Source organism: Tamandua tetradactyla, chromosome 23 (genome assembly GCF_023851605.1).
Source record: "Tamandua tetradactyla isolate mTamTet1 chromosome 23, mTamTet1.pri, whole genome shotgun sequence".
In the NCBI taxonomy this organism is placed as follows: Eukaryota; Metazoa; Chordata; class Mammalia; order Pilosa; family Myrmecophagidae; genus Tamandua; species Tamandua tetradactyla.
In genome coordinates this window covers 55,751,526-55,763,750 of record NC_135349.1, presented here as the reverse complement: position 1 = coordinate 55,763,750, position 12,225 = coordinate 55,751,526, and the positions used below count along the sequence as shown (strand labels likewise).

General features: G+C 46.8%; 1 protein-coding gene across 5 annotated transcripts in view; it reads left to right on the top strand.

The window, feature by feature from the left end:
* The window catches only part of MAPK8IP3 (mitogen-activated protein kinase 8 interacting protein 3), a 50,583-nt gene that overhangs the window by 6,460 nt on the left and 31,898 nt on the right, over nucleotides 1–12,225 (top strand). For all 5 annotated transcript variants that reach the window (XM_077142242.1, XM_077142241.1, XM_077142240.1 and 2 more), the window contains exon 2: nucleotides 10,468–10,588. In XM_077142242.1, the coding sequence (XP_076998357.1) occupies nucleotides 10,468–10,588 (121 nt within the window). The remainder of the gene's footprint in view (nucleotides 1–10,467; nucleotides 10,589–12,225) is intronic.

The following is a 12,225-nucleotide window of genomic DNA, read 5'->3' as shown; positions in this document are numbered from 1 at the left end:
CCGCCCAACAGGCCTCTGGGGCAGGCTTTCTGGTTCTAGGGCCGCCCTGTGTCCTGGCTGCTCGCCTGCCCACACCGCGTTCTAGGTTAGGTGCAGGAAGTGGAAGCTTGTAAACGAATACGTGTGGTTTCCAGTGGCCCTGCGCTGAGTGCCCCGTGCGCCATGCTCGTGGCGGGAGCCCCTGCCAGTGCCGGGAGGGGCAGCTCCTCTGGGCCACAGCCTGCACAGCACCCCAGCCCTCGCTCTGCCTGCCTAAACAATCAGACAGAAAGCATTTTTCTTTTAGAAACTCACTCAACACCCCCTGCCCCCCACCAGGAAGGAATTAAATTGACCAAAGAATTCAAAAGAACAGGACCTTTGACTAATTTTTTAATAAAAAAATCAGCCCGTGTTGAACTACTTCCTATGTATAACCCCCACCTAAGGACCATATAAGATAGAAGTGTTAGCGTTTTTATGATGTTGGTTTGAAATATCGTTGGGAAAGGAATGAAGTCGTGAGGCGTACAATGAGGTGAATAAACTTGAAAGACAGTATGTTGAGCAAAATAAGCCAGAAATGAAAGGACAAATATTGTCTGGTCTCACTGATAGAAACTTACTGTAAGAAACAAACTCTGAGAATTGAATTGGAGATCATAGGTTATCAGGTGGTGGAAAGTGGGCAAGGATTGGGCAATTGATGACCAGAAGTACAGAATGTCCTATAAGGCTCACTGTAAAGGGTCCTGGGATTGCGAGCGGTTTTAACAGTCACATCTATTCCTGAGTTGTAATTGTTATTTCTAAGTTCTGAGATGCCGAGCTCTTTGTGTATAGCCTGGTCATTTCCTGGAACTTTGGGTATCTGTGTGACACCTGAGACTCAGCTAGTGCTCTTCAGCTCTGAAAGTCAGCATTACCCCACACAGCAACTGTTAAAATAGCTGAAAAATAGATCAGACTTCAATCAGAGATATGAATGAAATGGAACTGATTAAGAGTAGGGTAAATCAGAATACAGAGTAAGGGATGGTCTTGTCTGTGTTTTAGCACATTACCTTGTGTGTGAGACTAAAGAAAGGGAGAGATGTTTATTTAGTTCGAAACTTACATTTTCTGCAGCACACTATGTACTATAACCTGTCTCGTCAGGTTACTTAAGCAACCTAATTACATGGAACCTAGAATAGAATTTGAGATCTCGTTATTCTGTACAAGTGATTGAAATACTGTGATTCATTCCAGAGTATTTTGGGCAGAAAATAAAAAAGTATTTGTAAAGTCCTTTGAAGGACTGGAGAAAAAATGTGAAACTATTAAACTTCTCCATCTAGGAAGACCTGATAATTCTCTCAAGCATTAGAGACTCCCAATTTAATAAGCCAGGCTCTCAATTTTGCCCTTACGGAACTTATTTTTGTACTTTCAAAACTAAGCCTACTTAAAATTATGCCTGAATCACCCCCAGAGACCCTCTTGTGTTGCTCATATGTGGCCAGTCTCTCTAAACCAACTCTGGAAATAAACTCACTCTCCTCACTCCCACGTGAGATATGACTCCCAGGTGTGTAAGTCTCCCTGGCATGTGGGACATGACTCCCAGGTGTGTAAGTCTCCCTGGCATGTGGGACATGCCTCCCAGGTGCGTAAGTTTCCGTGGCGACGTGGGGCATGACTCCCAGGTGTGTAAGTCTCCCTGCCCACGTGGGACATGGCTCCCAGGGGTGTATGTCTCCCTGCCCACGTGGGACATGGCTCCCAGGTGTGTAAGTCTCCCTGGCGACGTGGGGCATGACTCCCAGGTGTGTAAGTCTCCCTGGCATGTGGGACATGACTCCCCCGTGTGTAAGTCTCCCTGGCATGTGGGACATGCCTCCCAGGTGCGTAAGTTTCCGTGGCGACGTGGGGCATGACTCCCAGGTGTGTAAGTCTCCCTGCCCACGTGGGACATGGCTCCCAGGGGTGTAAGTCTCCCTGCCCACGTGGGACATGGCTCCCAGGTGTGTAAGTCTCCCTGGCGACGTGGGGCATGACTCCCAGGTGTGTAAGTCTCCCTGACGACGTGGGGCATGACTCCCAGGGGTGTAAGTCTCCCTGGCGACGTGGGACATGGCTCCCAGGTGTGTAAGTCTCCCTGGCGACGTGGGGCATGGCTCCCAGGTGTGTAAGTCTCCCTGGCGACGTGGGGCATGACTCCCAGGGGTGTAAGTCTCCCTGGCGACGTGGGGCATGACTCCCAGGGGTGTAAGTCTCCCTGCCCACATGGGACATGGCTCCCAGGTGTGTAAGTCTCCCTGCCCACGTGGGACATGGCTCCCAGGGGTGTAAGTCTCCCTGGCAATGTGGGGCATGACTCCCAGGGATGAGCCTGGCCCTGGCATCATGGGATTGAGAGTGCCTTCTGACCAAAAAGGGGGAAATAAATGAAACAAAGTAAAGTTTCAGCAGCTAAGAGATTTCACATAGATTTGAGAAGTCATTTTGGAGGCTCCTCTTATGCAGGGTTCAGCAGACACTGCAGATTTCCACAATATGCCAAGCCCCACCCAGCAGTATTCCTGAAAACCCTGAAGAATACCCTGCTCTCTATCTAAGACTCTATAAAAGTTTTACTAGTAAGATCATTTTTTCAAAAGCTTAAGGCCTCCAGATGTCTTATATGCCAGATAAGCCCTGGAACCCAGAACTGCTCGTCTCTCCAATAATATCAACGAGGTCCATTCTGCTACCCCATGAGGTCGACACCCCTTTCCAGCATGACTGTGTTAAAATGGCCATTGCCCAGGTTTCCCTGATGGTTGAGAGAGTGCTCGAATGAGAGGGAGGAAGTGTAACTGAGGAGTTAGGATTTAGCAAATGATTATGACTCCTGACTCACTGTAAAGGCATTTCTTTTTAGTTTCTAGTGTATTAGAATAGCCAGAAGTACCTGAAATTGTTGAATTGTAAACCAGTAGCCTTGATCTTTGATAATGATCGTCCAACTATATAGCTTTTATCAAGTGTGTGGTTATAAAAGTGACTGACATTCCCTTTATCCAGTGTATGAGCAGGTGAGTAATAAAGACATGTATGAAAAATAAAAATAAACCCTTAGGTTAGGAACTTTACCAACTCTTTAATGATTGCATTATAACAGAATGCTTACTGAAAGTCCCAGGCTGAACCGAGGTCAGAGACATTAAGCTGGGACAGAGACACAACACCGGCAGTGGGAAAAGCAGACTTTATTAGCAGGGGGGCAGCAGGGAGAGTTGATGCAAGAAGTCAACTCCTGCCCACCTGGATTCAGGTCAGAGTCTTTAAAGGGGGTTGGGGCTAGGGTTAGACCAATTTTTCATTGGTGAGTTCTTGGGAGCAAGAAATTTGAGCAGCAGAGTTTTGTCATCCAAATGCACCTGCTGGAGGGGGCTGAAGAGTCTTGAGGTATTTTTCATCTTTGTCTGTTTCTCTGGTTCAGCTCTCATGCTTCCCTAGTAATGTTTTCTGCATGCCACAATTTTAAGTACTTACTTCTAGTGTCATTTTATATTTGTTGGCTTGCTTTGCTTTTTTCTACGTATAAAATGGGAAGGGTCATCTTATCCCATGGATAACTGAGAAAAGCTGACTCTGTTGTATACATTTTTTATTGATTCCTAGATTCTGAAGGGAACTGTACGCTCAAGTAATTTCAACATGTATCTTGAAATTCACAACAAAAAAAATTCTAAAAGCAAAAGTTAAGTTTAATTCAAAACAGAACACTTGGTTGGTAGGACAGAGAAAGAGGTATGTCTTAAAAACAAAGTCTACAAAGGAAAGTGTGTGATGCATTGGTATTCAGGAGTGAGACACTGGGAAAAGACACCCTGGTGTGTTTTCCTTGAACTTGTAATTACTGGTCTTTACTCTTAGGAGTACAGAAAAGGTTTGTCAGTAAGAGCGGCCTTCAACATCCACTGTGACCCCATGCCGCTTCACATTAGGTTCAGACTTGGTTAGACATGATAATTCCAAATAAACTTAAATCCGTAGGGTGCATTATTAGTGTGTTTGTGGAAAAGTTCTTGGTTAGCTACAACTACGCCTACCGTGGACTTTTGGCACTAAGAGACTGTTACCGGACAAAGGTAGTGGATCCTTTTGCTGGATGCACTCAAATGACCAATTCCTGAGACACCAGGGTTTCAAAGAGAGAAAAAGTTTATCATTAGGCACGTAGCAGGAGAACAGATGGCCTCTCAGCCCAAAATCTGTCTCCCTGAACTACAATAATTCTGGTAGTTTTATAGAAATAAAAAATGGGCAGGTTTTAGGATAATGAGTTACAGTGGCCCCCGACGATGTAATGAGAGGTGATCAAACTGCTGAGCATGTTGATTCCACGCCTGGTCACAGGACGTGTATAAGAAAATTCGGTGTCCTTAATAGGAGGATGGGCATGATTTTGAGTATTATAATAAAGTGTAGGCGACTTGTAGGTTAAAGTCTAAGCTACTACACATGTCAGGTGGGCCCATTTTGGTTAGATCCGTTATCAAGGATAACGGTTATCAAAATAACTTTGGACTTGGGGTGGGTTAGTTCAGGGCTGACCCAAGACCCTTCATTAATAAACGTTAGGGGCTGTCTTTAGTGATCATAAGACTCTAAAGTTGAAAAACCAGATTAATGGGTACAAGTGAAGGTTAGTCACAAGGTTTTTACAACCACAGAGGAACAAGATAAAGCTGTACAATCTTCAGAAATCAAGGAACTGGATTACAGATTGCAGGTATTTCCCTCTGTCTACTCCAATATACCAAAAAGCAAAAAGGAATATCTGTATAATGATTCGGTAATCAAAATCATCCCTTAAATCTTAATTTCTCAGTTACGAAACTGCTGGAAAGATTATTTCAGATAGAAGATTTTTAATTTTTAAAATCCAGTACCATGCAGATTCTCAACCCAAATGCTAGTAGTTGGAAGTTTGCTTTTCCTTAGTTCCATTCACATTTCGTTACTGTCATTTTCTATTTTAAGTGATTTAGTTTTCTTATAGTAGAAAAAGGTTTAGGGGCTTACATTAGTTTCTAATCTGTTTCCCTGCCACAGAAAACCTTTCATTCCCTTATGCCTCAAGTAAATGGTCAGTAAATAAAACTACTTTTTGCTTCTTTGAAAACATCTGCTGAGTGTTTTGTGACTTTAGCCCAATTCATAAAATCTGAGATACATCCTCCGTGGCCTTGAGTTCACAGCGCTGTTGCACTCATCTCTTCACTTTCCTTGTCTTAGTTTCCCCGCTGCTGAAACAAATACCGTACTATGGGGCGACTTCACAGCAGGAATGTTCTGGCTTCTGGTCTCAGAGGCTGGAGGCTGGCTTCCTCCCACGGCGGGTATCTTCTGGCTGACAGCTAATCTAGGGGATCCTTGGCTTTTCTGTCCCACTGTGAGGCACAAGGCCTTTCTCTTCTTGTTTTTCCTCTCCTTTCTCTTCTGGGGTCCCTGACTTCTGACTTCTGGCTGCTTCCCGAGGCTTCCCCCTGTCCATCTCCTTGGCTCCTGAGGACCTCAGCCTTGCTGGACTAAGGCCCCCCTCTTTCCCTGTGGTTCCCCTTAGCTAACAGCATCCTCCAAGTTTCTCTTTACAGAGGGGTCCACACTCACAGGGCAAGGGGTGGGCACAGAGCACGCCTTTTGTGGGGGGCACAATTCGATTCCCAGCAACCACCAGTTACCCACACCCACCGTGTGTTCCTTCAGTTTTGGAGAAATGCTACCTTGCATTTTTGTTGACTAAAAGTACCTAATTGTATTGAGTCCGTTTTTTTGTTTTTTTTTTCTCATGGGCAGGCACCAGGAATTGAACCCGGGTCTCTGGCATAGCATGTGAGAACTCTACCTGCTGAGCCACTGTGGCCCACCCTTACCTAATGGTATTGAAATGATTTTTTCAAGAGGGGAAGAAAGAGAATTTCATTTTACTTGTAGAAAACTCTTGATCTGCTGTGATGTTTCCATAAACTCCGAACCTAGAGGAGGTTCCTAGCTCTGCGTGGCCTTAGCTGATAAAGCCGCTGCTCTGCACGCCCATAGCTAAACCTCCAACTCTGGCCATGCAACCCTCGCCCAGGCGGACCTCTCCCCAGGACACAGGACGGGCTCAGGCTTAGCCCAGGCCAGGAGCCCTTGCTGCCTCTGGTGGCCTGGGCCTCTTCCTGGTCTCAGGCCTTGTCCCCAGTGAGCACCCGGACCCTGGTATTGCAGTGGGAAGCCAGGGAGCAGCAAGGCCAGAGGAAGGAAAGGTGGCACTCAGCATGGCCAGTCCCACCCGGAGGGTTCTGCCTGTCCGCTGCTGTGGTGCACGGGCCTCTCTCCCTGTCTGCTTGCCTCCCCTGCTGACAGGTGACCTCCCTCCTTGGTCAGTTTCCATAGCCCCTGACGCCGAAAGGCCTAGCAGTGTCATCACCGTGTCAGAGGCTTTCTGCCCATGGCCGGCTTTGGGGCCAACTCAGTGAGAAATCTCTAGACATGTGGATTGCTATGTGGTATGACAAGGCGCGCTTGGCATTGTCACTAGGCGTTGAATGTCAATTATCACCTCTCAAGACAGACCATGTGATCGTCTGTCTGGACCCTCCTCCAGGTCTGAGACTGGGCTTTCCTGCCTTGTCTTCAGTTTGGAAATCTTGCAGCTCACTCCCACATATCAAACATGGGTGCTCCAAGAAAGGATAGAAGGGAGAATTCCAGTGAAATGACACTAGCAGCGAAGAACCCTGTTTTTAGTGCAGTTGGTTTAAAGAAAGTGAGAACTTTTCATCTCACAGCCCCAGACTGTCCCATCAAGCTGCCCTAAACACAAAAGCATTGTTTTCTTCATCTCAAGGCTAGCCATGAGCGTTTTCTCATAAAAAACAAGGACCAAACATTGGACCCTCTCCTGCTTTCTGATAAGCAAAATGCATACTGAGAAAATAAATATATGAATTATTCATGATGATTTGCAAGTAAATCTAGAAAGAAAAATAAGTGTAAATAGCCAAGAAAATATTGAACATGGAGATTTAGGATGGAGAACATATGTCTGTTAGTAAGAAAAGAAAGATTTGCTAGGGAGGGTATGTATCAGTTATCAAAAGATACTTAAAGCTACAATAAAAGTTTAAAAAGCTTTGGTACTGGCTCAGTAACAGACATATGAATGGAACAAAATTCTAGGTCCAGAAATTCACTGAATATATACTGGAATTTAGCAGATGATAAAAGGAACATTTCTAAGCAATTTGGAGAGAATAAATTATTAAGTAAATGCTATTGAGTTAACTTCTATATCCCAAACACACCTGCTTTAGCCTGGGAGCAGTACTTGCAACCTGCAAGAAAAAGGCAAATTCCTGGATAAGGTTAATGAAAGTCCTTAGAAATCAAGAAGAATATGAAGGTAATAGGAAGGAGTTGGGCAAAGAACAGAGCAAGCTGTTCACAAACAAGGCCATATACGTCATCGATAAATTTACGAAAAGGTGCTCCGCATTGCCAGTCCTCAAGGCCCCAAAAAATGCAGCCAGAGCGCCAGCCACTTTCCACCTGGCACATTGGCAGGTGTGTTTGCACACAGCGGGGTGGTGAGGGTATAGGGAAAGGGAGCTGCGCACTTTGTTGGACGAGGGAATTGGAGTCCCTTTGCAGAGCACCCAGTGTGGTGACCAGAGCCTTCTATGGCAGGGAGCCGTCGGGCGGGTACGCGAAGGTGTATGCACACAACTCCGCAGAAGTTTCCAGACTGCCCCCAGGTCCTGCGGCAGGTGATTGAGTGCTTGGGCTCTCCACACACACAGGCCAGTGGCACGTGCTCCATTAAACGGAATACCTCTATTGATGTAGACAGATATTCCACTATTAATCTGTGAATAAAACAAGTGACAGGACGATCGCACATCTGCCCTACACACACGGACACACACATGGGCAGACGTGCACAGGCACGTATAGAAGGACGCAATTTTAACTGACTCTAGTAGGATTATGGTTTTTAAAAAATATTCTTGCTTAAAACTCTTGTCTGATATTTCTACAAAAACCTATGTTGCTTGTGTAATAATTTTGTTTTTTTATTTTAAGTAATGGGAATTATAATTACCCAGTTTTTAAAATATCCTTTATAGTCGAATAGCACTTACTTAATCTTCGTATGCTGGCTTTGGCTACCATCATATCCACTGCTAATTCAAACCTCCTTATTTTTTTAACATTTTTTTATTGTGAAATATAACATATATACAAAAATGATAAATTTCAAGGTATATTTTAGTAGTTATGGAACAAATTCAGACTATGGTAGGGGTTACAGTTCCACAATTTTAGTTTTTTCTTTCTAGCTGCTCCAAGACACTGGAGACTTAAAAAAATATATCAATATATAATGATTCAGCAGACATACTCATGTGTTAAATCCTCACTTCTCTGTTACAACTCCTCCTTCGCCTTTCATCCTTCTCCCAATCTTTAGGGATGTTTTTGGCAGTGACCATTCTAGCAGCTTCATGTTGGAAAGGGGTGTCAGTGTTTTAGGGTAGGGGATACAACTGGTTGATGCTCTTGGAGAGACTGGTACCTCTGACTTTGAGGGCTTATCTGGCCTAGGAAACCTCTGGGGGTTATAGGTTTCTGAAAAAAAAGTTTAGTGAGTGAAACTTTATTATAGAGTCTCAGATAGTGTCCTGGGTTTTCTTTAGGGTTTACAGGAATCCTGTTGGTTTGGGTGTGGCAAACCATGGCAATTGTTAGTACGTACCTGCAACTTGCGTAAGAGTAGCCTCTGAAATAGCCTCTCAACCCTATTTGAAATCTCTTAGCTATTGATACCTTCTTATGGTACATTTCCCCCCTTTTGGTCAGGTAGGCATTGTCAGTCCCACGGTGCCAAGGCCAGGCTCATCCCTGGGTGTCATGTCCACTTTGCCAGGGAGACTCACCCCCTGGATGTCCTGTCCCACGTGTGTGTGGGGGGAAGGGAGGATAAGGATTTTACTTGCAGAGTTAAACCCGCTTATTTTTGTTTTTTATTTTTTGTTCTATAGCTGCACAGCTTATATGCATTTTCCTGGCTATTGTGTTTATTCTTCATTTCTTCTTCCTTAAATTGCATGTGACATAATTCCTGCCCTTTCGGCTGCCTTTCCTGGCCGGCCTAACCCCGTCCCTTCTGCTCTCCCTGCCCTCGCCACCCTCCCCAGGACTTGACCACCCTCTCACACACATACACACCACCACCACCCCCACACACGGCTCAGAACGCGCCATCCTTAGAGCAGCACTCAGTGGTTTCCTGCACAAAACCCTTTTTGAAGCGTCTCTGAGGAGCACGTCCCAGGCAGGGGGTTGGGGAGGCCGTGTCAGTGCGGCCCTGGCCACCACGCCCTCTCCCTCCAGGTGCTCAAAGCCAGAAGTGAGTGTCGGCTCTGCCTTCCCATCTTCCGAGAGTCTCTTCGCGTCTTGAGAACCGGCAGGTAGCCATGCTTCCTACAAAGGAGAGTTCTTAGCTGCTCCAATCTTTGTCTCATTCCTGTTTCCTCATTGGTGAGACTGGGGTGTTCACGCTCCTGGGGGCAGTTGGAGGAGTGACATCCGTTGACATCTGCCCCCCAACTCCGCCTTGCCCAGTGCTGACCCGCGGAAGTTTGCAGCCAAGGCCTCTGGCTTCCACTGCAGCCTCAGCACCTAAGGCCATTCAAGGCTTTCTCTTATTTTGCAGAGCACTTTCTTTTTACTTGGTTTGATATAAATTTCGCTCAGAAACTTACATGTAAGGTGAAGATTCCAAATCTAGACCTGCCCCTTCTCTTTTAAAGAAATCGGAGCACCACTGTGTGTTGCTAGTTGCTAGCTTGGTGATGGCATCCTGAAGTGGTCGTGATTGAAATCCAGGTAGAAAGAAAAGTAGGCTTTACCGCATTTCGATGATCCTATTGAGAGAACTATTCTATTGCAGACAGGACTGGCTACATGATTTGTGGGTCCCAGTGCAAAGAGCAACCACAGCCCCTTGGTCAGAATTATTCAGAAACTCGAGGCAGGAACAGCTGAGCACTCAACCAGGCACCATTCTATGTGAAGAGTGGGGCCCTGGGAGACTGCTCCGAGCAGCTCTACTTGGCAACCATAGTCTCCAAAGTTTTTTTGGACAGGAGAGACCGTAAGTCTCCGAGGGTTGCCAGTGCCTTTAAGTGGTTAGTAGGTTCTAGAGTGGTTCAGTTTTGAAACGCTGTGGGAAGACCTTCCACCTTTGCTCCTGCTCACTTGTCTTGTCTGTGCCAAGGCAGCATGGGGCCCAGTTCTGGATAGGACGTCTGCTGGCTGGCTTTGGAGACGACGTTAATCTTTGCTACTTGACGCCTGTGTGCCATCCTCTCAAGGGCTCGTGGGAGGCGCCTTCTGGCCACCACCTGCTGTCATCTTCTGACGCACACACATATGTGACACCACCTCTTTTCTTCCTTTCATGCACAGAAATTCATCGAGTTCGAAGATGCCCTGGAACAGGAGAAGAAGGAGCTGCAGGTCCAGGTGGAGCACTTTGAGTTCCAGACTCGCCAGCTGGAGCTGAAGGCTAAAAACTATGCCGACCAGAGTAAGTAGCTGGCACAGTGACGCAAGCGCCTTTGTACGTATCTGTTGTCCCAGGGCCAGTGCAGATGGGAAGGACACTGAGAGCTTTTATTGAAAAGAGACCAGAGAAAATCCTAGCGAGGCCCGTGGCTTTCTCATTGGTTTCACCATGAGTCCCTTGGCCTTGTGCTTATCTCTTACACTGCTGTGTGCTTATGAGACCTGCCTTAGGTCCTTCGTGGAAATAAATCAGATCAACAGATGAGCCCCTTCAGTGACCTAGCACTTCTGCTCAGGGCTGTCACAGAACCGTGGTCCTTCAGGCAGAGTTCCCACCACCCACCAGGGCCTCTGCTGTTTGATACAGGGGAGCCACCACTTTGGTGACAGTTCCTGATATAGGGTGTCCACAGGAAAACCCTGTCCCCTGTAAGGAGAAGGGACAAAAGCGTTTTTTATTATCATTATTGTAAAAACAATAATTTTAGTTACCAGAGGTCTTCATGGAAAATAACTGGACTGCCAAAGTTAGAATTACCCGTGTCATTATATTTTCTGTGATTCAATGTTGTGATGATAAGGACCTGCTCTGCTGGTTCACCCAGATATCTTGGATGGCAGGTGCCGTCATTTCTCTAAAAGATTACAATCAAATCAGGAAAAACTTGAGTTTGATGCTTTGGGCCTAGCGCTATCTCCCACCACAACGGAGAAGCCACCTGCTGAGGCTCCCAGCCTGCCGTCAGCCAAGGGTCAGTCACAGCCCCCAGGCCAGCAGCTCCCACCTGCAGATACACTTAGCAGTGATTTCAAAATAGGAGCAAACCAAAAAGGCCCATCCTTTCTCTAGTTATACAGGATCCTTACCACAGCTTTTCCTTAGCATACTTTTCGGCTCTTCTCTTGGAAGGAGAAAAAGTATGAAGTGTAGATTATAGGCTGAAGGTATTCCTCTGGCCAGCCCCAAGAGTGAGGGCCAGCTGTGCAGGGGACAAGGGCCCTGGGTTCCTTCAAGCAGGCGGCAGCCTTGGCCGTACACCTGCCTCTCCAGGCAGTCACAGAGGGGTCCCAAGACCCGGACCCTGCAGGCCTCTCCAGGGCCCGAGGCACCAACGGGCAGCCCCACCTGAGACAGACAGTCATCTTCTTCCTCTGGCAGCCACTTCTGGGTGTGCTGCTGGGCCCTTGTCCAACAGCCCTTTGAGGAAGAGTCTCTAAACCAGCACTAAACTAGCACTCTACCTTTCGCACATGCTTTCCCTTCCCAGATGTGGCCCCTGGACTGGCAGCATCAGCACCACCTGGGAGCTTGTTAGAAGCACCTCAGGCCCTGCCTGCCAGGTGGAAGCCACTTTGATGCAGGGGTAGCCTCCAGGTACACCGCAGGCAAGCTGTGGTAGAGGCCACAAAACAGAAGGGAGAAAAGACCAAAATAGGGTGTTAGAGTCTTGGAATTTATTAAAACCATTTAAAACAGACACCAGGAAGCCGGGGAGAAAGCTGGAGCAAGCTGACACACTCAGGACAGGATACAGTGGGTGGACGGACACACTGACTCAGGGTCATGTGGTCTTCACAGATCCTGCCTCTCGCTGTGCACATCTGCCTCTCCACTGGGTGGGGGCAACAAGGCCAGAGTTGAAGTTGGCACATGGAGCG